Source organism: Martes martes, assembly GCF_963455335.1.
Source record: "Martes martes genome assembly, chromosome: 4".
In the NCBI taxonomy this organism is placed as follows: domain Eukaryota; kingdom Metazoa; phylum Chordata; class Mammalia; order Carnivora; family Mustelidae; genus Martes; species Martes martes.
The window spans coordinates 121,699,860-121,722,378 of record NC_137891.1 but is presented as its reverse complement, the minus strand read 5'-3'; the positions used below and the strand labels follow the sequence as shown (position 1 = coordinate 121,722,378).

The 22,519-nt window shown below is 36.0% G+C and overlaps 1 protein-coding gene and 1 pseudogene across 2 annotated transcripts in view; one reads left to right on the top strand and one right to left on the bottom strand.

Annotated features, from left to right (window-relative positions):
• Positions 1–230: 230 nt before the first annotated feature.
• LOC308341679 (protein SET-like) lies at positions 231–5,545 on the bottom strand (annotated as a pseudogene). The gene is made up of 2 exons: positions 5,371–5,545; positions 231–1,069 (listed from the first exon to the last, which is right to left on the bottom strand). The product of its transcript is annotated as a protein SET-like (transcript).
• A 464-nt stretch (positions 5,546–6,009) lies between these two features.
• The window catches only part of PRKACB (protein kinase cAMP-activated catalytic subunit beta), a 121,269-nt gene continuing 104,759 nt past the window's right edge, over positions 6,010–22,519 (top strand). Inside the window, exon 1 of the mRNA XM_080801426.1 lies at positions 6,010–6,333. Within this exon, the coding sequence (XP_080657552.1) occupies positions 6,288–6,333 (46 nt within the window). The 5' untranslated portion in view covers positions 6,010–6,287. The remainder of the gene's footprint in view (positions 6,334–22,519) is intronic.

Here is a 22,519-nt window from a genome sequence, read left to right as displayed (position 1 = left end):
ATTCCATAAAGTTTTTGTTGAGACAAGGAGAAATAAAAATGAATTTGGAACAGAAGGGGGTAAAGATTCTTTTCCCACTATACTCCCCCTGAATAAGTTGAGAACCATGGTATAAAGAGAGAGAAAAGAGACTTCAGAAAACAGGGTGAATGAGCACCAGAGGGAGGGGGAAAACACTGCAACTTGATCCCAGGGATTGGAGAAAATTAAGAAAGGAAGGTTGGAATTCATCAGTGTTCCCATAAGTCATCTTCTCCTGCATCCTCCTCCTTCCATCCCCTCATCATCATCTTCCTCATCTTCATCCTCATCTCCTCCTTCAATATCTTCCAATCATTCTTCATCAGCAGCAGCATCTTATTTTCTTCCCCTTTTTCATCATCCATATGAAGAACCAAGTAGTACTATAATGGATTTGGCCAAATACCATCATTGATGACCACTCCTATCTCATCTGCACCCACCTCAGAATGGTCAGTAAATCAGATGGAGCTCTCTGGTTCCTCATGCTGTCTCTTCCTGCTGGTTTTATTCTGCGTTTGACTTGAACATTTTGTCAAATCCTTTCCAGATTTCCATTTGATTTCAGTGGACTTTGATGATGGATCACTACTCTTATTCAGATGAAATCCTTTGGGGAGAACTTTATTTTCAAAGTAAGGGTTTTCATCAAAATTAAAATCTATTCTGTAACCTGATTTAATACTCCAAGCAGTGCAGACACTTGTGGATGGCTGACATATGTTGTTACCCAAAGATTCGGGATTTTGGCAGTAAATTCCAACCTCTTCTGGAAAAATGGTTGGCGGAGTTGTTACATTTCTTTTCTACTTTCAAAATCACCTCAGTGGCTCGTTCGTTAAGTCTGTTTATTTCATTTTGTACTTCATCAATATGTTCAGTTGCTTCTTGCTGTTCTTTTTCTCCCTTGGCAAGTGCTGAGAGGTTGACATCGCCTCTGGCTAGGGGGCAGGAGGCAATCTTGGTTTCTTCCTTTGAGGTAGGACTGAAGACTGGCGTTTGGGGCCATGCTGTGAGGAAACTCCATAAAACCAGTAGATGTGCACATCTGGAAGAAGTTCTGATTACTCCAAAGTTAACTTATCTTATTTTAAATAATTATTTACATGTCCACTTTGCCTTACACAAATACTTGATTTTATTCATCTTTATATTCTTATCATGCTTTCCATATAGTAAGAACTAACTGAATGATTACTGTTGAAACATAAGTACAAGAAAACATTGTTATTGCAGGGTGGGCACAGGATTACAATGACTTTATTTTATGACAAAAATTATCCTACTACTTTTCACAGATGACTTAATTTAATCCATGTAACTTCACACTTTGGGAAACAAAGACCAAGGGAAATAAGGTTAGTTGTGTGAAGGTCAAAGATGGTGACTATAACAGAAAATGAATCCAGATTTTTCTGAATACAAAACTAAAACCCTTTCTACTTCATCATACACTACTCTGGTTTGTTACTGCCAATACTGTGAATACAGTTTTATTTCAGTGGGCCATATTCACCTTAGTAAAAGATGGGCTTAAATTGTAAAAGCTGAGATTTCATGAAAGCTCTTGCCCCACCTGTTCATGATTTCATAAAGAAACAAATATTTTGTAAATTTAGGCGTTATTTTTGGTCTATAGGTATAGTCCAAAAATGAATAACACAAAACTGAAATAGCAGAAATTTAGCCATAGTTTTGCTGAAACACACTAGTATAACCAGAATATCCAAAATAAACATACCTTTTCTGAAATAGTGTATTACATATTAAGAAAGCAAAAAAAGTTGGTTTTGTTCTCCCCTCCAAGCATTTTTTTTCTTAAACCACTTTTAGTTTGTATTCTAGTCCTTACACAAGAGAGAAGCTACAATTCTACTGTTACTAGCTCATTTTTGTTGACTTTGAGCAGGTTACTTAACCACAATCAACTATTTTAGTCTCCTCGTCTGTAAAAAAAAAAAAAAAAACGCAGAGACAAATATTGAAATTTAGATAATAAATTTGTCATCAAACAAAGGGATTAGAATTCAGCTCAAGAAGAAAACTTCGTACTGTACTACAATGACTTGAACAATTATCACAACATATTTGTAACTTATTAACTATAAAATTACTTCCTCATTTCGGAAGTATTATTCTGCCTTTTGCCTGATATTTAGTGTGGTATCATTTGGTTTAGGACATACAATACTGTACAATAATGAAATATCAGACTATGTGGGTTACTAATATTATTCAAAAAATTATAATCTTATGATGGTTAAGTAAGTTTTTACTTGCACTTATTTGGTATAAAATACAGTATAAAAACAAATGACCTGGTCATATTCTCCAACAATTACCAACTTCAGCTTATCCGTTCTCATGATTATAAAGGAAAAACAAATATATCTGATATACATTATTTTTGAGGGTGTTTTGCTTTAAAAAGTCTTGGAAATCAAGTTAATAATATAATTAAAAACTACAAAATAAACTGAAATAACAATTTACTAGTTTTTCCCCATTTCCTCATTCCCAAGAAAAGAGGTATCTCTAAGAAGAAAAGGGCTAAGGCTCTTAAATCTAGGGCCTTATTTTTCTCATCTGTAAATTGGGGATACTAAAATCTAGATCTTAATGTGGATTGAGATTACATTTGTCTCTCAGAAAAGGACACAAAACCTAGCATTCTTCCACTTCCCATTTGACTGATCTTGCCCAAGTTACTTTACTTCTTTGAACTTTTGTTTTACTCATTTGTAAAATGGGGCTAATATGTCTAGTTCATGTAGGTTTGTTTTGAGGATCAGATTTAAAAAATGTGAAAATGTTTTTACATCACTCATTTGTAAAATGGGGCTAATATGTCTAGCTTATGTAGGTGTTTTGGGGATCAGATAAAAAATGTGAAAATGTTTTTAAAAAGTATGAGAAAATGTAAGACTAATTATTTCCAAAATGAAATATAATTTTCCCTGCTACAAAGTGCTGCAGATTCTCAGATAAAATATCACATGGAAAAGGACTCAAAGTCTTTTCTCTGTAATGATCCACTTCTTACTATGTCTGCTTTCCTATGGAAATAGTTCTATCTTTGTACTTGTCTAGGTTATAGCAAAGTCATTTGTGGCAAAGGACAGCAATTGCCCCATGTTACTGCTAATCATTTCAAGAATAACTGAACAGTTAATGACATTTATGCCCCATCTGGAATGTAAAAAAAAATTCTTGAAACATAGTTTTCTATGTGCTACATAAACAATGGTTTCCTATAGAGAACTCTTCTCTAATAATGAAAAGGCAACTTGTATATAATGACAACTAAATGACTGTGAATGTTAACTAACTGAAAATTATGAAACTATATTCCTAAAGTATAATCTTCCTTGAATCAGAGAAACAGTGTAAGCTAATGTAACAAATAGTACAAGGAAAAAAGAATAAGAAGATATTTTTCTAAGTGTTGATAATTTTTTTTATTAATAATTAATTTACTTTCTTAACCAATGATAAAGTTAAATTGAGAAAGGGACAAATTTTGTAAAGCTGAATATTTTACTTATTAATTTTCCAGAATGTAGTTATGATGTAACTCTGTAATAGTTGTCAACAGTATCCTTTGCAAATTAATGATTTATTCAGCTGCCCTCTTATTAGAGGCCTAGAACTCAAAACCATGTCAAGAAAAGGGACAAATTATGCCTATAACCACTCTTTTATTATTAAAACTGGTCTATAAAAAGGCATACATTTAAAAACTCACCCCAATGAGGACAGTATGAATATTCCAGGATTCTAGAAAGATTCCCTCCAGAATAAAATATACCAAAAAGTTGTCTTTAATTTGGTATATATGTGGCTTAATGCTATTTAGTGAATTTTCCATGTATGTAGGGCAAATGTCACATCTACAGCACAAAACAAAATATGACTGGAAAGATGTGACATTGTTGCAACATTGTTACATGCTGACAAAAACCTATCTAGTCCAAACCCTTTTTTTCTGTTATTTTTATATTAGCTGGATTTAATGGAAACCCTCAAAACAATACAGTAGTCCCTCCCCACTAATCTGTGGGGGATATATTCGAAGAACCCCAGTCAATGCCTAAAACCACAGATAGTTCCAAATCTCGTATATGCAATGTTTTTTCTTATGCATGCACACTACCTATGATATAGTTTAATTTATAAAACAGGCACAGCAAGAGATTGATGATAAATAACAATAAAATGGAATAATTTTAACAATTTATATTAACAATATTAACAACATATTATAATAAAGTTACATGTATACGGTCTCTCTCTGATCTTACTGTTCTATACTCACCTCTCTTGTGATGATGTAAGATGATAAAATGCCTTCATGATGAGAAGAAGTAAAGTGAAGGATGTATAGACTATGACTTAGTGTTAGGCTACCACTGACCTGACAGGTCAGAAGGAGAATCACCTGCTTCCTAACGGTGGATAACTGAAACTGTGGAGAGTAAAACTGGATAAGGGGGAAGTACAGTATAATGAAATTCCCCCAAAAGTAAACTGTATCTTCTAATCTCTCCTATCTCAAATCAATGGATTTCAAATGAGAAAGCAATTTACCACAACATCCACGGGTTTCTGACCAACATTAGAGAGAAAAGGATGGACTTTGGAGTACAGCCACCTAGGTTTAAATCCTGCTTCCACCAGATGATAGCTGTGTAACCTAGAGTAAATTGCTTAACTTCTCTGTCCCTCAGTTTGCACATTAAATAACGACAGTAAAGCTACATTATCTCACAGGATTTTGAGGAACAATTTGTTAACATTTATACAGTACTTGGAGTACAGTGTATATAATACAAATATTTGTTTAGTTAATTTTACAGAATTGATCATAAGATAGAGTTTACCGAGGAACTTCTTCAGTTAGCACTCCGTTTTTGTCAGTAATGAAAAATATTTTTAAAAAAAATTCTGAAAAATATCCTCAGCTTACTTTCAAGTCAGCAGGTGTCCATTAAACCCTGTGCATCTGGTGCCTTGGGGACACAAAACAGGTTTATGTGGTCTCGCCCTCGGGAAGTTAAGAGACTTTCCGCAGTAGGTCTGGAACAAATGCTCAGAGAACAGAGTTCAAAGGAACATGCAAAAGGAAAATACTACACTGCCACATAAATCACCCGATAAATAAAGATACTTGAAAATTCAAGTGCTCTAAGTATATGAGTAAGTGCTCTATGCATATCGATAAAAAGCAATTATCAATTGGGAATGCATTTAACATCTACACAGAAAGCTGCTAAATACAAGGCCTCGCATCAACAGTCACTGTGCAGAAGTAAAATTTTCCTTATCTCCGCCTGGGATGTCTGATAAAACCTTGAGTGGCCCCACAAAAGCGCGGCGAATGAAACCCGCACTGGAAACATCCAAGGGCTTGCGGCTGATGCCCGAGAACCCGGAAGACAACGTACCCACGGGCTCGGTGAATACCTGCATCTTGAGGCTCCCAGCCACAATCGAGATTAGGGACGAGGCTGTGGCCGTGGCACATGCTGACCAGTCTGCCCCCGCCAGAAGCAAGAACTACGGGGCTCCCCTCGCGTATGATCTTCTACACGTCCGCGCTCTTCTCCCCGGCCTGTCGGGAGAAGGCAGCTTTGAATAGCTTTGAACGAGGAGCCGCCGGGATACGGCGCACAAAGAAAGCAACCGAGCGCCCACACGGCTTCCCGCGGCCCCGCTCCAGGACGTGGGGGACTCCAGGCTGAGAGACGACAGGTTCCTCGAAGCTAACGGTCCTCACGCCACCTCCCATATCTCAGGGATGAACATCCGAGCTCAATCCCGGGCGACAACACGCCAGTTCAGCGGGCCGCCAAGGTGCCAGTCAGAGTTACCCCACTCAGCCGCCCCCGATCAGGGCCCCTCACCCCGCCGCCTTCGTCCGGACCATACGTCACTTCCGGCGCGCGCCCGCCCGCGGAGAAAGAACTGGGCCTGGGCGGGGGGGGGGGGGGCGAGCAAGGGGGGCGGGGCGGGGGAAAGGGGAGTGTCTGCCCCCGCCGCCGCAGCCGCCGCGGGTGCTACAGCTGCTGCCTCCCGGACTGAGGAGTTGGCTGAAGCCCTGCCCTCCGAACCGGCCCAATCTTCCCGCCCGGTCTCGGGGCGCTAGCGCCGGGAGCACTCATCGCTTCGACCCGTGCAGAAGCGGGACTTGCTTCAGCCGGTGGAGTGGCGGGGACGGCCCCGGCCCCCTTTCCCCTCCCTGACCCCTTCCTTGCATCGCCCCAGTCATGGGGAACGCGGCGACCGCCAAGAAAGGCAGCGAGGTGGAGAGCGGTGAGTCAAGGGCCGGGTCGGGGTACCGTACGGGCGGGCGGGCGCGGGGCATCGACCGCCCGTCCGGGTCGGAGCCCCGAGGCCGCGGGCATGGTCCAGGCCTCGCAGCGGCCGCCGGGAACTGCTCGTGGGGGCCCTAGGGACCAGCTGCCTTCCTCCTCCACAGCCTCCCCCCCGCCCCGCCTCCGGCGTGAGGGCCGAGCGCGAGGGGCCGGATGGAGAGATCGAGGGAGAACAGTGTTCCCCGAGATTCCCTTTCTCTTTAGAGCGAGGGGACGCACTCGCTAGAACAATTCCCCAAATATGGTCCGGTTAAAGAAGTCCCTTGTACCACTCCAATCCTCGCTTCCCCTACCCTCGACCACCTCTTTGGGAGCCACAGGTAGTGCTGCGGGCAGAGTTGGCTCTTTTCCCTCCATCACTTGGGTTCTGCCCAGCCTAATCACAGCTTAGGTAAGAGGCTGCTAGTCTGGCTCTCTGCAGGTAAGGTTAATTCTGAATAAGCAACTGTGGTTTTGAAATCTTGCATCTCTTAGGAATGGAAGATGTAACAACTAAACTGCAACTTTATCCATGAAAAAACCAAGGCAGGTTTGCTTTTGCTTGAAACATTTCAGGAATCTCCTAGAGTGTCTGTAAAACTTAAAGGTCTCTGGGAGTTGAAGTGCTTCCACAATAAGAGGAATTTCTTCTGACGCTGAAAGTGCAGGGACCCTGTACTTTACACCAGATAGTAAAAAATCATGCAAGTTGAATTTCTGTATAGTTCAATCAATCAGGATGGTTGTGAGAAAAAAAATTAATGTGTCTTTGTCAGGTTCATCTCTGATTTTATAATTCAGAATGATAAGATAACAAATGGTACTTGTTATATCACCAGGACTGAATGACATTTTAGCACTTGAGGGAATGCCAATGATTTATTCCAGTTTGTATAATTAGTATCTTTTAATGTTTCTATGTTTGTAACGCATTTTCAGTTAATTTTGTAATTTAGCATGAAGGAAATAGCTTTTTTTTTTTTAACAACAAAGCAGAATCAATTCAGAAAGATTTAGTCATTCATTTTGTTTAATGTGAATAATGAGATCAGATTATATGTTTATGTTTCACCAGTGAGGTTTTGGTGTTAATTTTCAGGAGCTCCAGAAAAGTTTGTTGTAATGTCATACAGATTATCAGTGACCATACTTTAGTATGTGATAGGGAAATTTTAAAAAGCCAATGTAGAGGTAGAACTTTGTTATCTTTTTTTTTTAACTGCACAAATGTAGTAACTGTACAGAAAGAATAGGAATGTGGAAGGTGTAAAGAATTATTTGTGTCTGATGAGTTATTTTTCCTTTTAAAGATAAAACGTGCTAATTGTGTTACAAAGGAGTGTGCTTGGTAATTGAATCATGTCAGTGATTTTCATTGGCAAGTACTGACATGTACAGTGTTTCCATTTTTAATAATGATACTAGACTCTTCTCTGATCTATATATTTACATTATTAAGTTACCAAACTCATTTTCCCCAAGAGAGTACTGATTTGAAGCTCAGAACTATTGGATAATCTTGGAATATTTATAGAAAACAGGATGGAAACTTTAAATGTTTATCTAAATATACTTAAATGATTCCTATGAATAAATTCTTTCCTGAGCTTCAACTATTAGTGACAGCCTATTTAGTAAGTATGTTAGCCAGCTTTTTATGTAAGTTTATTTATGGAAACTGAAGATCAGTATAGTAGTTTAAATGAATGTTGTGAAGTAATAAAAGAAAATAGCGAGTGATATCTCATAGGGACAGTTATTAGAAATGCCATGTGTTGATCACTCCGTAATTTCATCTGGAGCAATGTTATCATGTGTGTGTTGTTGCCGTTCTATAGTCAATAAAGTTTATTGATATCTCTTAAAATTTAATGAAAGGGCAGCTTTTACCATTGCAAACCTAATGTTCTGTGTATTTCTTTAAAAAAATTATTCTTGAAAATAAATGCCTTTGAAAATTTGAACATAATTATTTAAACTTCAATTGATACATAACAACATAAACTTCTGGAAATATAAGTAATCTTAGAAATCAGCCTGTATAATCATTCCATTTAATGATTATAAATGGTAATAAATGATTCTAAAGCCAAAGAGCCTGACCTTTGAAGAAGCTGAAGCTGAGATCAGATTATTAGTGATACAAGAATATCACTAGAATCTGGTGCTCTGACTCCATTCTGCCTCATGAAATAATCAATTAATACCTATATTTTCAAAACGTCTGCAAAGTGTATTAGTTTCATTTGGAGACTAAGTAAAAGTTCAAGAAATCTTCTACCTAGTATAAGTGAAAAAACGTATTCATAAAAGTTAACTGAAGAGCAAAATATGATAAGTGCTGATATTACGGAAAGTGAAGTTAGAACTCTGAAAACTATAAGTAGGAAAATGTTTGATTTGAAATGATGATTAAAATGTATAAGGTTGACTAAGATTTGAGGTTTGGTTTGGACCATGCCTGATATAGGTGACTCTGGAGCTTCGTTATAAAAATATTCCGGAAGAATGAAGCTTTGACCGTTTGGTGCCTCTGTTGTAATCTATTCAATTTCTCTACTCTTAGAATAAAACATTTTCCAGGGTAGGACTTGGAGATGCCATTCTCATCTCTATACTTTCTGGAGATAACATTAAGTTGGATACCTATTTTTCTACCATAGTGAACTAGGAAATTGTATTGATATATCTTAAAACTTATTGAAAGAGCATTTCTTACCATTACATACCAACTGTTCTGTGTATTTATAAAAACTTATTCTCAAAAATATGGATTTAAGTGTAGTTACTTCAACTTCTACTAATATACAGAAGCATAAAATTTAAATATATGAGTATATGATTCTCTGAGAAGTTATAAACTCTGGTCATTCGAAATTGTTTTACTTATCCAGTCTCTCACTTCTTACTTTACCCACAGTCACCAATATAAAAAACACATGCTGCCGTTTTAACATGGGAAGGTTTTTTGTGATTTATTTCACTAAAAAAAAAAATTAGACCCCATAAGTTGCTTGTGGGTCTTCGTATTACACTTGAATGGCAAAGGTGTTGAAGCCAATGGGTGAAGTGCTTGTAGCGATTTGGATGCAGATTCTCCTACCACTATAAGTGGTTTGAACAACCATGTAACCTAGTGTTTGCATAATGATCTTTGAATGTTTTCCAAAGTATCTCTCTGTCTTAGGAGCTTGAGGGTGAATAGAAATTAATCAAAGAAGGTCGCCAGTAGTCTAGGTTCAACCAAATGCAAGTTTCATAACAACTTGCATTTTTGGAGGGCTTACTATGAACCAAGTTCTCTGTGGACTTTGCATACATAATTTCACTTAATCTTTCCAAACCTATGAAGTAGTTTAATTATTTTTCTATTTTATAAATGAGGAAATGAAGACTCAGAGAGCCTAAATGACTTGCCTAAATTCATACAGCTAAGAAGTCAAGGAGCAACATCTGAACCTAGGCAGCTTAACCCCGGACCCGAAATACTAACCACTGTGCCAACAGCATATGTGTATCCAATGGAAAAACTGATTCTGAGACACACAGAATAGCTTAGACTTTATTTTGTTTCAGTTTATTATCCATTATAGGAAATTTTGGTTGTTTTTTAATAGTGACTTCATTTGTATATATTAAGTATCTTAAATGAGAGTTATTTTTTCTTGTACTGTTCTCCAGATTCCGTTTCCTTACCTATAAAATGAGGATGAAGGATTAAACGGTCTTGAAAATCTTTTCAGACTTGATATGGTGTAATTTCAAATTAAGCCATGTAAATTAACTTATATACTTAAACCCTTCATTGCTATTTGTATTTGTGTTTAATTATTTTTCTCATTTGTAAATGTATACTTTCCCTCCCTGATAAATAGCCAATCAAAACATTCCTATTTAAATTTGTATTGCCATTTTAAAAAGTACTTAGATATTTGCATTATGGTTTAGAGTAGTACTATACAGGCAGACTTTGTGTGGGGTGGCAATGTTTCTGTATTGTTTAATGTAGTAGGCACTAGCTATATGTGACTATTGAGCAGTTGAAATGTGACCAGGGCAGCTGAGAAACTGAATTTTTAACTTAAATGTGGCTACTAACGTTTGGTATATTAGACATCACAGGTTTAGAACATAGCTGTCTTTATATGTAATAAAAATGCCAACCCATCTTTCCATCATCTTGGTAATTTGGATCCTCACCAGTATGTGTCGATTAACAGAATGCTGGATTTATCTTTTCTCGTACTAGGAATTAACTTATTTCTAAAGCATTTCTTCTGAATAAGCCTTTATAAATTTAGTGAACAGATTACTATAGTAATTTGTGTATAATCTGTAAAGTTAACTACGAAATTAATTTCTCTGTTGGGTTCTACTAGAATTATTATTATTATTTTTAGTTTTTAATACTGACTTTCAGTGAAAATATTTTTATTGAAAGTTTTTATAGATTTAAATGTTGATTAGGAAAAATTTAGTGATCTCATATCTTACTCATGTCTTTGAAGCTTTTAATTATCAGATATTTGTTCCAATTTATTAAATTGGCAGAAGTACTTAGGAACAGTTTTTGAGTTAAAAAAATTTTTTTTAGTTAAAAATTTTTGAAAAAGAAAAAAGGTCAAAATGAACAGCAACGCTATTGAAATAATAAATACATATTATTTTATCCAGTTATGTGATCTTGTAATTCATTTTCTGCAGATCATCTAATGCATAAAATCATCTCATGTTCAGGAACCATGTTTTCCATTCTCCTGTTCAGTGTCCTTCACTTAGGATATAGACAGATTGTTGCTTTTCATTGATGGCAGCAGGATAGTTAAAGACATGAAAGCCAGCTTAGATAAGTAAGCCATAATTGAGTGGCAGAAGCAGCGCATGAAAAGGTCCTAGATAAGCCAGGATAGTTATTAAAATCCTTCAGATAGTTAGGAGTTGACCATAAATCATTTTGATATTCCATTAAATTAATAAAATTAAACAATTAGTATAATTTGCAAAATTGTCTGTATATCCAGGTAATATTAATGTTACTATACATATGTGCCTAGATTTTTTCAGAGGAATAAATCTTAAGTTTTTAATGAATAAAGTATGTTAAATAGAAAATGGAATTTATGGTCAGTACCAAATTATTTTGAGAATTTTAATTTAAAAATATTCCTTCAGGAGGATCCTATATGGTTATTTTCTTTGTTGGCTCATTCATTCCTTCCACATAGTGGAGTTCCTAATATGTGATGGACTCTATGCAAATCTATGGGAGTAAAGATTGAGTATGACACGGTACCTGCTTCAGAGTGCCTGCATTCCAGAAAGGGGAGACATACTTGTCAACAAATTAATGGGGAAGAAAAACTGTTACAGATGCTTTCATAAAAGCTCAGTGGGGAAACTGTAGAAAATGTGGTCATTTCCATTGGCATGGAGAGGGTGAGATTCAAAAAGGACTTCAGAGAGGAGGGGAGCTCTGAGTTGAGTATTGAAAATGGTAAATGTTCAACAGTGGGATTACAGGGGGAAGTGTCACTCTTCTGAGTAGAAGAAACACAGTGAGCAAAAATGCAGAGGAGTGAAACAAAATGGAATATACAGGAAAAGGAAAGTAAGTTGTCTATTATGACTAACTTGAAGGGTGGAATTGGTGGTAGGGAAGAAGGGAAATTATAAAATGAAAGATAAGACTGAAGAAATGGATAGAGGTCATGTAATGGAAAGATTTTGAATTTTACCCCATAGATATTAGGGAGCTATTATAGACTTGGTAATAAGGGAGAGACATGATCAAATTTGGGTTTTAGAGAGCTCACTTCGGTGGTATTGTGAAGATGAGTCACTGTGGGACAAGTGGAGTAGAGGTAGGATGATCAGTAAGAAGACTCTCATGTAAGTAAGGGAATTAGAGGGTCTGAATCAAGGTGGTAGAGATAGGGATGCAGGAAAAAATCTAAAATTTGATAGCTTTGGAAAATGAAAATGAGCAAACTATACTTGGAGAATGAGGAAAAAGAGGATTTGGGAATAACACCCAAGTTATTGTGCCTTAGTGGATGGGTTATGATGCCAGTAATAGAGTCAGGAAATAAAAACAAGTTGAGGAGCAGAATTGGGGAGCATATTGAATTCAGGATGGCTGTGGCATTTCTGAGAAAAATTGTATCTGATTGGTTGTTTTGTATGTCTGTTGTCTTTGATTCTCCCAGCCATGGGGGGAAAATGACCTTGGATGGTCAGAGGATCAGTTCCATATAATATAACATCCTCATTTTGCTCCCTTTTTTAATACCAGCTGTTTAGAAACTAGAACTGCAACATCTGACACAATTCCTATGGCTACTAAAAGCTTAGCTTTTTTGTTTTGAAAAGAGTGAAAGCTAAGGCACTGACAAAAATGATGCAACTTTTGAAGAACACAATAATTTAAAATCAGATAAAATATTGCTTTCATAATTAAAGTATGCATCCTGTAAGCTATTGAGTTTTGTAGAGCCATGTGTAATAGTAGAAAGAAAATGTAAAATATAGAACCAATATATTTAACTAAGTAAATATTAGTTTTCTTCCCCTAGAGTGCTTTCAAGTAGACATTAAAAAGTTGGGGTATAATTTAATAGTAAGAACTTGAACTTAGAATAAGAAAAATCTAGATTCTGATTCCTAGTACTTTCTATTACTTCACTTTGAATAAGTGTTTGTTTTAATGTCTCCAAACTATAGTGTAATTTTGAGAAGGGTGGATTTGATAATGAGGCTGTGGTCTTTTCCAGTTTTATAATCCAATGATTCCAATATATTTATTAAGAAAAAGAATGTATATTTAAAAAGTACCAAGACTTGGGGATAAATTATAGAAGGTTTTCATAAAATTATGTGAGTGGAGAAGTGGCAAATGAGCCTCAGTGTGAGTACATATAAGGTACTGTCTTTAGGGAAAGTTTGTTTTGTTTTGTTTTTTACCTGTACTTAAAGGATGATAGCCTCTGAATTTTGACCTAGGAAGCAGATTTATGAATCACCATATTAGTCTTTGTAGATATTCTCATGTTCTGTTACAGGTAAAGGGGTCATTTAAATGTTGGTGATCAGGGGAATGTATTGGAAATAAAACATACAGCATCCTACTATTATTATAAAAACCCTTAACACACTATGTATAGTTGAATTTTTTTATGATTTTTAAAATTTCTTCAAAGATTTTATTTATCAATTTGGGGGAGAGAGAAAGGAGAGGGAAGGAACAGATAGAGAGGGAGAAGCAGACTCCCTGCTGAGCACAGAGCCCAACTAAGGGCTCAGTCTCAGGACCCTGAGATCATGACCTGAGCTGAAGTCAGACGCTTAGCCAAATAAACCACCCAAGAGCTCCAGTTGTGATGTTTTGGATGTAGCAGAACCAGGGGAAGTTAAGATCAGAGGCAGCTAATAGGAGAAGAGAATGGAAGGTCCAGTGTATGAGAGTAAACTAAAAAAAAAACAAAAACAGAACAGAACTTTTCATACTACAATGGTTATGGCTACATGATTGAAGTGTATAGATCAAGTAGCATTGACAGAAAATCTGTGATCGTTCACCTAATTTGAAATACTAGAACTCATGGGATTTTCCTCAAAACTTATAAAAGCTAGTTGTAGAGCAAATAAAATACAGCAAAACCTTGATAAACTAGGCTTAGAGAATAAATATATTTAACTACTTTTTAATCATTTATGTTTAAATGTAAAAAGATCTGTGCTTGCAAATTCAGCTAGTATTCTTAGCAACTTAAAAATTGCTAGAAAATTTTAATGCCTTTTTATTCTTTTTATAGGTCTAATAACCCCCTCAGTTTCTTACCAACTTCTGAAAAAGTCACCTTTTTCTTACTATTGAGGTTTATTACTGTAATGCAGATAATAGATTGTTTCCCCTGATATGAAGGTATAGCTTGAATTGCTTAAATGATATGGAGGTATAGCTTAAATTTTTACTTTAATCTTAAAATTCATCCAGTTATTTAATTTTAAAAATTCCTTGAGGATGGGAGATAAAGAGTTGCCTTTATGTGGCTCATAGTCGTTTGGAAGATTTAAATAAGTAAAAGCATAATTATGAGACATTTGTGGGAAGCATAGTATAGGATGTTTCCTATAGTAATAATTTGGTTTTTAACTTTTTGGTTGTCATGTAAATTAGACTCAGTAATGTTCTGAATCTATGTGGATGATTTTCTGAATCAAATTTGGGACTCTTTTAAAAAAAAATGCACGAATTGACAATTCACAATGAAAAATGATACACTAGTACATTTGACATTAGAGCTGCCTTAGAAAATCCAGTGTAAATGCTGTATCTTATCTGACTTGCTATTTAGAGGGTAAAAAGTCCCAGGTTTTATGGCCATGATTTAAGGTTGTATTCCCTGCTGCCTACTATTTATATAACATTAACTGTTCAGTGGCTTTTGAAATTTTTGTTTTCTTGTAAAATAACTATTGAACCTAAACCTTAAGTCCTTGGCAAATCTGTATGCTCCATCTGGACTTTGTCCTCAAAAAATTAAAGATACTGTCTTGGGGCGCCTGGGTGGCTCAGTGGGTTAAAGTCTCTGCCTTTGGCTCAGGTCATGATCCCAAGGTCCTGGGATCGAGCCCCACATTGGGCTCTCCGCTCAGCAGGGAGCCTGCTTCCCCCTCTCTCTCTCTGCCTGCCTCTCTGCCTACTTGTGATCTCTGTCAAATAAATAAATAAAATCTTAAAAAAAAAAAAGATACTGTCTTGAGATCTCACTTTAGAGTCCTACTTAATAAAATGAGTATTCAGTTTCTGTATTACTTATTCTTAAGTAGATGACATGTAGTATCAGCACACCATTGTCTGTGAGCCACAAACTTAAGAGAACAAGTTTGTACAGGTATTACTTAGCTTCTTTTGTAGGAGCTAGTTCTGTTGATAATTTAGCCCCTCTAATCAAAGGAGAAGCTTCCTAGCTGAGTAGGAGCTATGAAAGGTTAAACTGGGGAAAAATATGAATTCCTCTTTAGGCTATAATCTTAAAGTTACTAAATAAGCCATAGTTCATGGTAGAATGACAGAGACAGAACAGTCATTTATTTGTCATTCATTCAGTCCTTTAGTCATTGGTCAGTATTTATTGAGTACCTACTGTGTACCAGACTATATGCTAGTCCACAGATGCAAATATGTGAATAAAAATAAGACTTGGTTCCTATTTTAAGCTGGGAGACAGATACATACAGATATTTATGATAAAACATACAGTGATACCTTTTATCATAAGATTGCTACTGGAGTGAAAATACAACATAGGAGTTTATATGAGAATAAGTATAGAATTTCTGAGATCATCTTGGGAGATAGACTAACTGACTGAAATAGAAACTGGCTTTGAGTCCATTTTGGAGATGTTTATGTTTGTGATTGTAGCACTTATACTAGTATTGATTTGTCAGCTGTTTCTCTGACTGTGCATTGTGATCTCTAAGGGCAGAGATAGTATCCATCTTGTTTAGTGTTTTAACACCTAAAATTTGGCACAGTTCCTAGCTCATAGTGGAAACTAAAATCATGGATAGTTAAATGGATAAAAAAAATTCAAGCCTCTTGTAGAAGTTTTTACTCTCCATCTTTCCCCTCAGTTGGCAGGTGCTTTCTCTGCAAAATATGGACTATTTGGACCAGTTAGTTGATTTTCTTGATAGGAGGATGCCTCTTTCTCTCTTTCTTAGCATATAGTAATTTGACATTTATATGTCAAAATTATATTACTTTTTTTTAAAGATTTTATTTATTTATTTGACAGAGAGAGAGAGAGAGAGAGAGATCACAAGCAGGAAGAGAGGCAGGCAGAGAGAGGAGGAAGCAGGCTCCCCGCTGAGCAGAGAGCCCGATGCGGGGCTTGATCCCAGGACCCTGGGACCATGACCTGAGCCGAAGGCAGAGGCTTTAACCTGCTGAGACACCCAGGCGCCCCAAAATTATATTACTTTTAGTTGGTATGGCGAGATTGGTATCAGGCTTCAGGTAGAAAGACATTGGATTAGGAAAAACTCTTAGGCTCCCAACTTCTTAAAAAATTCCTGCTCATGGGGCACCTGGGTGGCTTAGTGAGTTAAGCCTCTGCCTTTAGCTCAGGTCGTGATCCCAGGGTCCTGGGATTGAGCCCTGCATTGGGCTCTCTGCTCAGTAGGGAGCCTGCTCTCCCACTCCCCCCTACCCTGCCTGCCTCTATGCCTACTTGTGATCTCTCTCTGTGTCAAATAAACAAAATCTTAAAAAAAAAAAAAAAATTCCTGCTCATTTGAGCCCTGCTATAGTCTGAATGTTTGTGTCCCCCCAAAATTCGTATGTTGAAATACAACCCCCCAAGGTGATAATATTAGAAGGTGCAACCTTTTAGAGGTGATTAGATCTTGAGGTCTCTGCCCCATGAGGCCCCTAATGAATGAGGTTAGCTCCCCTATAAGAGAGGCCCAAGAGAGCTCCCTTGCCCCCTCTGCCAGATCAGATTACGGTGAGAAGATGGTGGTCAGTGAAGAAGGGGCTTTTACCAGACAATCTGCTGGCACCATAATCTTGAACTTTCAGTCTTCAGAATTGTAAGAAATAAATTTCTTTTGTTTATAAGTCACTCCATCTATGATATTTTGTTATAGCAGCCCAAACAGGACCAAGACACAGCCTCTACTATTAAGCTGTACTACTGTGTTCCCATCTTTGTTGCTTTCATTTACTAGTCTCTTTTTCAGTTCTCTTTGTTCATCAAAAACTTTGACACCTGGCTCACAATCTTTCTCTATACTCTAAGCCCTGCATTTATCCTAGGTGGCTTCAAATTCTATGTGGATGACCCATTTCTTACCATTGCATTTCAGTTCCTTGACCACATTATTTCCTATCCCCTTCTATTGACTTGATTTTTTAACTGCTCAAGAATCATTAATGTACACATACCATTTTCTGATCACAACATCCTCTCCTTTTTCTTTGCTCTTTAAATATTCTTACTGTTATTCTTCATCAGAATCTTTCATCCATTCATCCATCATGTCTCTCACTTCTTCGTTTTCCTTCTTAAAGGAAAGGACTACATGGTCCCCAAGATCCGTTACACTTTTATCTTTTTATCACATCTTTCTGACAGAACTCTAACTGATAAACTCAACTTTCTCAGTGCTTTCAGCTAAGAGCTAAAAAACCACTAGAGAAAACCATGTAAAAGGGCAATATGAATTCAGCCTCAAATAGACTGTCAGCATGATTTGAAAATTCTGCCATATTTCTCTGATCAACACTGTCCCATTCTTTATAATTTCTATTTTATTCTCTTCACCCTTTTGAATCTTCAGTGTCACTCTCATTTTAAGAGATGATCTTACCTCAGATCTCACAAAGAAAATAAAATATATCAGACAAGAATCCCTTCACCTTCTTTCTATCAAACATGCACACATGCTAGATTTTAACTTAATTTATTTTGTTATTTTGTTTTGATAGAAGAATTGTCTGTTCCATTTATCTGTTGTTACATCACATATCACTCCTTCATTTAGTGGCTTAAAGCAATGATAACATTTATTTTGCTTCGGAAAGTACAGTTTCGGCAGAGCTCTACAAGGATACCTCATCTCTGCTTTGATAGCAACTAGCTCTGCTTAAAGGCTAGGGTCTAGAATCACCAAAAGACTTGCTCATTCCCATTTTCTTGTGCTGGCTGTAGGTAGTTGGAACATTATCTGGGACTTCCAGCTGGAACATCTACACGTGGCCTCTACGTGTGGCTTGGGCTTTCTTATGGTGGCTGAGTTCTAAGGAAATGGGAGAGATCTAGGTGGAAGCTGTATCACTTTTTATGACCTAGCCTCTGAAGTCAAACAGTGTCATTTTTGTGGCCCTCTATTTATTAGTAGTAAGTCACTTAGAGGAGTCCATATTTGAAGGAAGGTGAATTAAATTCCCCCCTTCGATGGGAGGACTTGAAATAACTTTTTTGACCTGTTTCAAAAACGACTGTTGGCTGATACACCTTCCTTTACAAGGCCAATCCTTCCATCATTATTTTGGATCCTAAGGGCCTTATGCTATTGCATCTTCTCTTTTATTTTCAACCTGCTTTTCTTTTTTTTTTTTTTTAAGATTTTATTTGTATTTGTCAGAGAGAGAGAGCGTGCGCACGCACAGGCAGAGGGAGAAGCAAGCTCCCCGCTGAGCAAGGAGCCCTTATAGGACTATCCCAGGACCCTGGGATCATGACCCAAGCTGAAGGCAGACACTTAACTGTCTGAGACACCCAGGTGTCCCTCACTTGTTTTTAAATTACACCCCTTTTTCTTTACCTTTCTGTTTTGCTTGACTCTACATTGTCTCCCTTCTTCCTCTCTTACCTAGTAAAGTGAACTGGCCTTTGATTTATAGGTAATTTAAATGTGTGTTGATAAAACCTGAGAATAGTATTTAAAGAATACTCTTTGTTTTCTCTTTCTATAGTATAGATATTTACAGTTATTGTGCAGATAACATAACTTGTATTTAACACAGTTCAACTTTTAAAATACAATTTGTTTGAAAGTTGCAGTCTGCCTTATAAGCACTTAAGTGTGTAACAACATAAAAACATAAAAAAATGTTAAAAAGAGAGTGGTCTGGAAGTGTATGTATGCAGAGAGGTGATTATAATGCTTAGGCTTGCAATTTATGCTTTTTAAGGAGGAAAAAGAATGTTAAAGTATGAAGTATAGTGAAAAGGACTAGGGTCTTGTTAAGGTCTGAAGATTGTTGAAATTACATATTAAAGGGAGAGAGCTAAATAGGTGGGTGGTTGTCAGAAAGAGGATAGAATGAAATGAATCTAGGGTATAATCTTTGACTTAAGTATCTAAGGTATTGTAGAGTGGGAATGTACATATTAAGTACATATCTAAATATAGATATTAAATATAAAAAGTTGGAGTATATACACATTCAACTAACATATATATTAAATGAACTACAAGTAGCCCAATTTTATTGTAGCATTAAATATAACATATGGACAATGCCTGTTTAAAAATTCTATTAAAAATTTAGCAAAGTACTTAAAAATTTGCTTTTTAACAATGTAATTTCTGGATAAAAAGAAAATATAGTGAATGTATTTTAACAGTATGAATTTTCAATTTATGGTGTATAACCAAAACAAAGTAGTATCACGTTGGTTTATATGTTCTGTATACATATACTTCAGTTTAAATTTGTATCTCTTCTTGATTTAAAAATATTCATACTTTCATAGTTAAATGGGAACAGATTTTTATTCTCTGTGAAGATAGAGCTTTTATTAACTGCAAATATAAAGTCTTCTAATTGAGAAAGGAATTGAATTACATGCCCTCTCCCCACTTTTAAATAAATTAACTGAATATTCTATGATAATTTAGAAGCTAGCTACTTTGGTGTTTAGAAATTACTTATTTGGGCATTTAACATTATTAACCTGGTGTCTGTATCACACTGAAATCCATAAAGTAGTAGAAGTGTTCTCAAAGAAACAATAATAGATGTTTAGCATACTTATATCAGCTCGCACAGTTACTTTCAAAATCTTTCCTAATCTGCAAAATGGACATAATGCTAACTTGTGAGGTTTAGAAATCATATATGCTGTGTTTCTCTTGGGACCAGGAAGATGGTCATAAATAGTAGCTATAGTTTTTGAGAGAAATCCTTGACTACTGTCTATAGATTGGGCACATTTTTTAACAAGTTGTCTGAATTACCAGTCAGTGAACAATTAGAAACTGCAAATTAATTTAGTAGAGTACTGTTATATTAGGTTACCAGTAGTTGACTTATTAACTATTATATTAACAATTATAATTAACAAATATAAGTATATTCATAATTTCAAGATCATCAAGAATAAAAAGATAAAAATTCAGAGGGAAATTTTAGAGATATCTATCAAAACTTTAAAAATTACATGAAGCAGCTTAAGTCATTTATTTCTCATAACCCTGTGTGGTAGATACTATTATCTTTTTTTCTAGTAAGAAACCAAGGTTATAGAAGTTAAACACACAGCTAGTTAAGTGGCAGAGCTGAGGGTGACACAGACTTACGTGGTCTAATTCAAGGCCCTTGTGTTACACTGCTCCCCTAACATGATGGTGATGTTTTCTTTTAAAAATTGTGCATTTGAAACTGTCCTAGAATTCAAGGGCCTCTTAAAGCTCTATCTACATATCACCTTTTTAGAAATTACTTAATTTTTCCTACTGCCAGACACTGATAGCACTGCATGTATAATAACTCATTTAATCTTCACAACCTTTTGAGTTAGGAACAACAATTTCTCTTATTTTATACAAGAGGAAATTTAGGCCCAGAAAGGTTAGGTAACTTGTCCAAAGTTATATTGTTAGTAAGCAGTGAAGTTAGAATTTGAACCCAGGAAATCTAACTCTAGAGTCTGTCCTAACCACCACACTATATTGGCCACTTCTCTAAAAATTTGGTTTTTTTCTTCATTCACATTTCACTTTTGTAATCATCTTTCTATTGACAGAAAACTCATTACTCTGTAAGGCAATATATCAGTCAGGGATACACCAGAGAAACAGAATCAGTGGGATATGTATTAAGAGATACATTGCAAGCAATTGACTTAACTTATTGTGGGAGCTGACTAGGCAAGTCCAAAGGGCAAGTTTAAAATCCATAGGCATTTAGGAAGGGCAAGCTGGAATTCTTGGCTGGGCTGAAGCTGCAGTCCACAGGCTGAATTTCTTCAAGGAAGCTTTAGTTCTGCTATAAAGACTTTTCAGCTGATTGAATCAGACCCAGATGATCTAGGATAATCTTTTTTACTTTAAGTAAACTGATTATAGGCTTTAATCACATCTAAAAAACACCTCTATAGCAACACCTAGATTAGTGTTTGACTGGATAATTATTTAGATACTGTACCCTAGCCAAGTTGACCCAAAAGTGATTATCACTGGCATTTTTTTTTTTTTTAACCCTGGGGTGGGTTTGGGGTGGTCAGCTGCTTTCATTTTCCTAAGCTAAGAATGAAACTCCTGTTTTCTTTTCGATCTTCCATGTATTTATTGATTACTCCTGCCACCTCTTCAAGTCTGCCCCACCCCATTATCACACCAAAAGATTTCAGGTGTTTTGCCATAGAAGATATCTACATAAAACATATTACCTTTAAAACAAAATTTTAAAAATAAACAAGAGCCTCAAAATAAAAGGTAGAGCAATGATTGAACCAGAAAACCTATGCTAAAGCTAGTTACTTTTTTGAGCATAAAATTAGCACTTTTTACATGGCAAGGAAGTCATATAGTATAGAATCTCTTTACCAAATTCACAAATATCCTAATAAGAATTTAGCATCAAATTCTAACAGGAAATAAATCTATATAAATACATTATATACATATATAAATAAATATAAATACACATATAAATAAATATAAATTGGCCTACAAGATAATTATTACTTAATAAAAGAGAATTCTCTGTAGATTTCGAGGTATAAGAGTGAAGGTTTCAGAGCGATGCATACAGTTATTTTTATTGTTGCTGTTATTATTTTGGTAATTCTTATTTATATCTTGATCTTTTCTTATCCTCTTTTGATAAAATTTAAAATGCTGTAAGCTCCTTTACTAAGACATAGAGATTTAAAGTGATGCCTTATAGACCTTTAACCTGACTAAAAGGTTTATTTTAAGTGTGTGTCTTGTGGTCACTCTCAACTTAAGAAAGTTGGGATTTATTGAAATAAGGACATTCATTGTCTTAGAGCAGCCTAATGTGAGGCACAAGGTAGAGAAGCTGTCTCAGAAAGAAACATGAATGCTGCTTTTGTCTATTGAAGTTGATTATAATTTGATAATAAGAAACCTATAATCTTTTATTATTATTATCAAAGTGTAGTTGACTTACAATATATTAGTTTCAGGTATACAACATAATGATTCGATATTTATGTGTATTACAAAATGATCACCATGATAAATCTAGCTATGTATCATCATACAATATACATTGTTACAGATTATTAGGTACATTCTTTCTGCTATACATTGTATCCCTTGTCCTATTTATTTTGAAACTGGAAGTTTATGCCTTTTAATCCCCTTCTGCCATTTGCCCA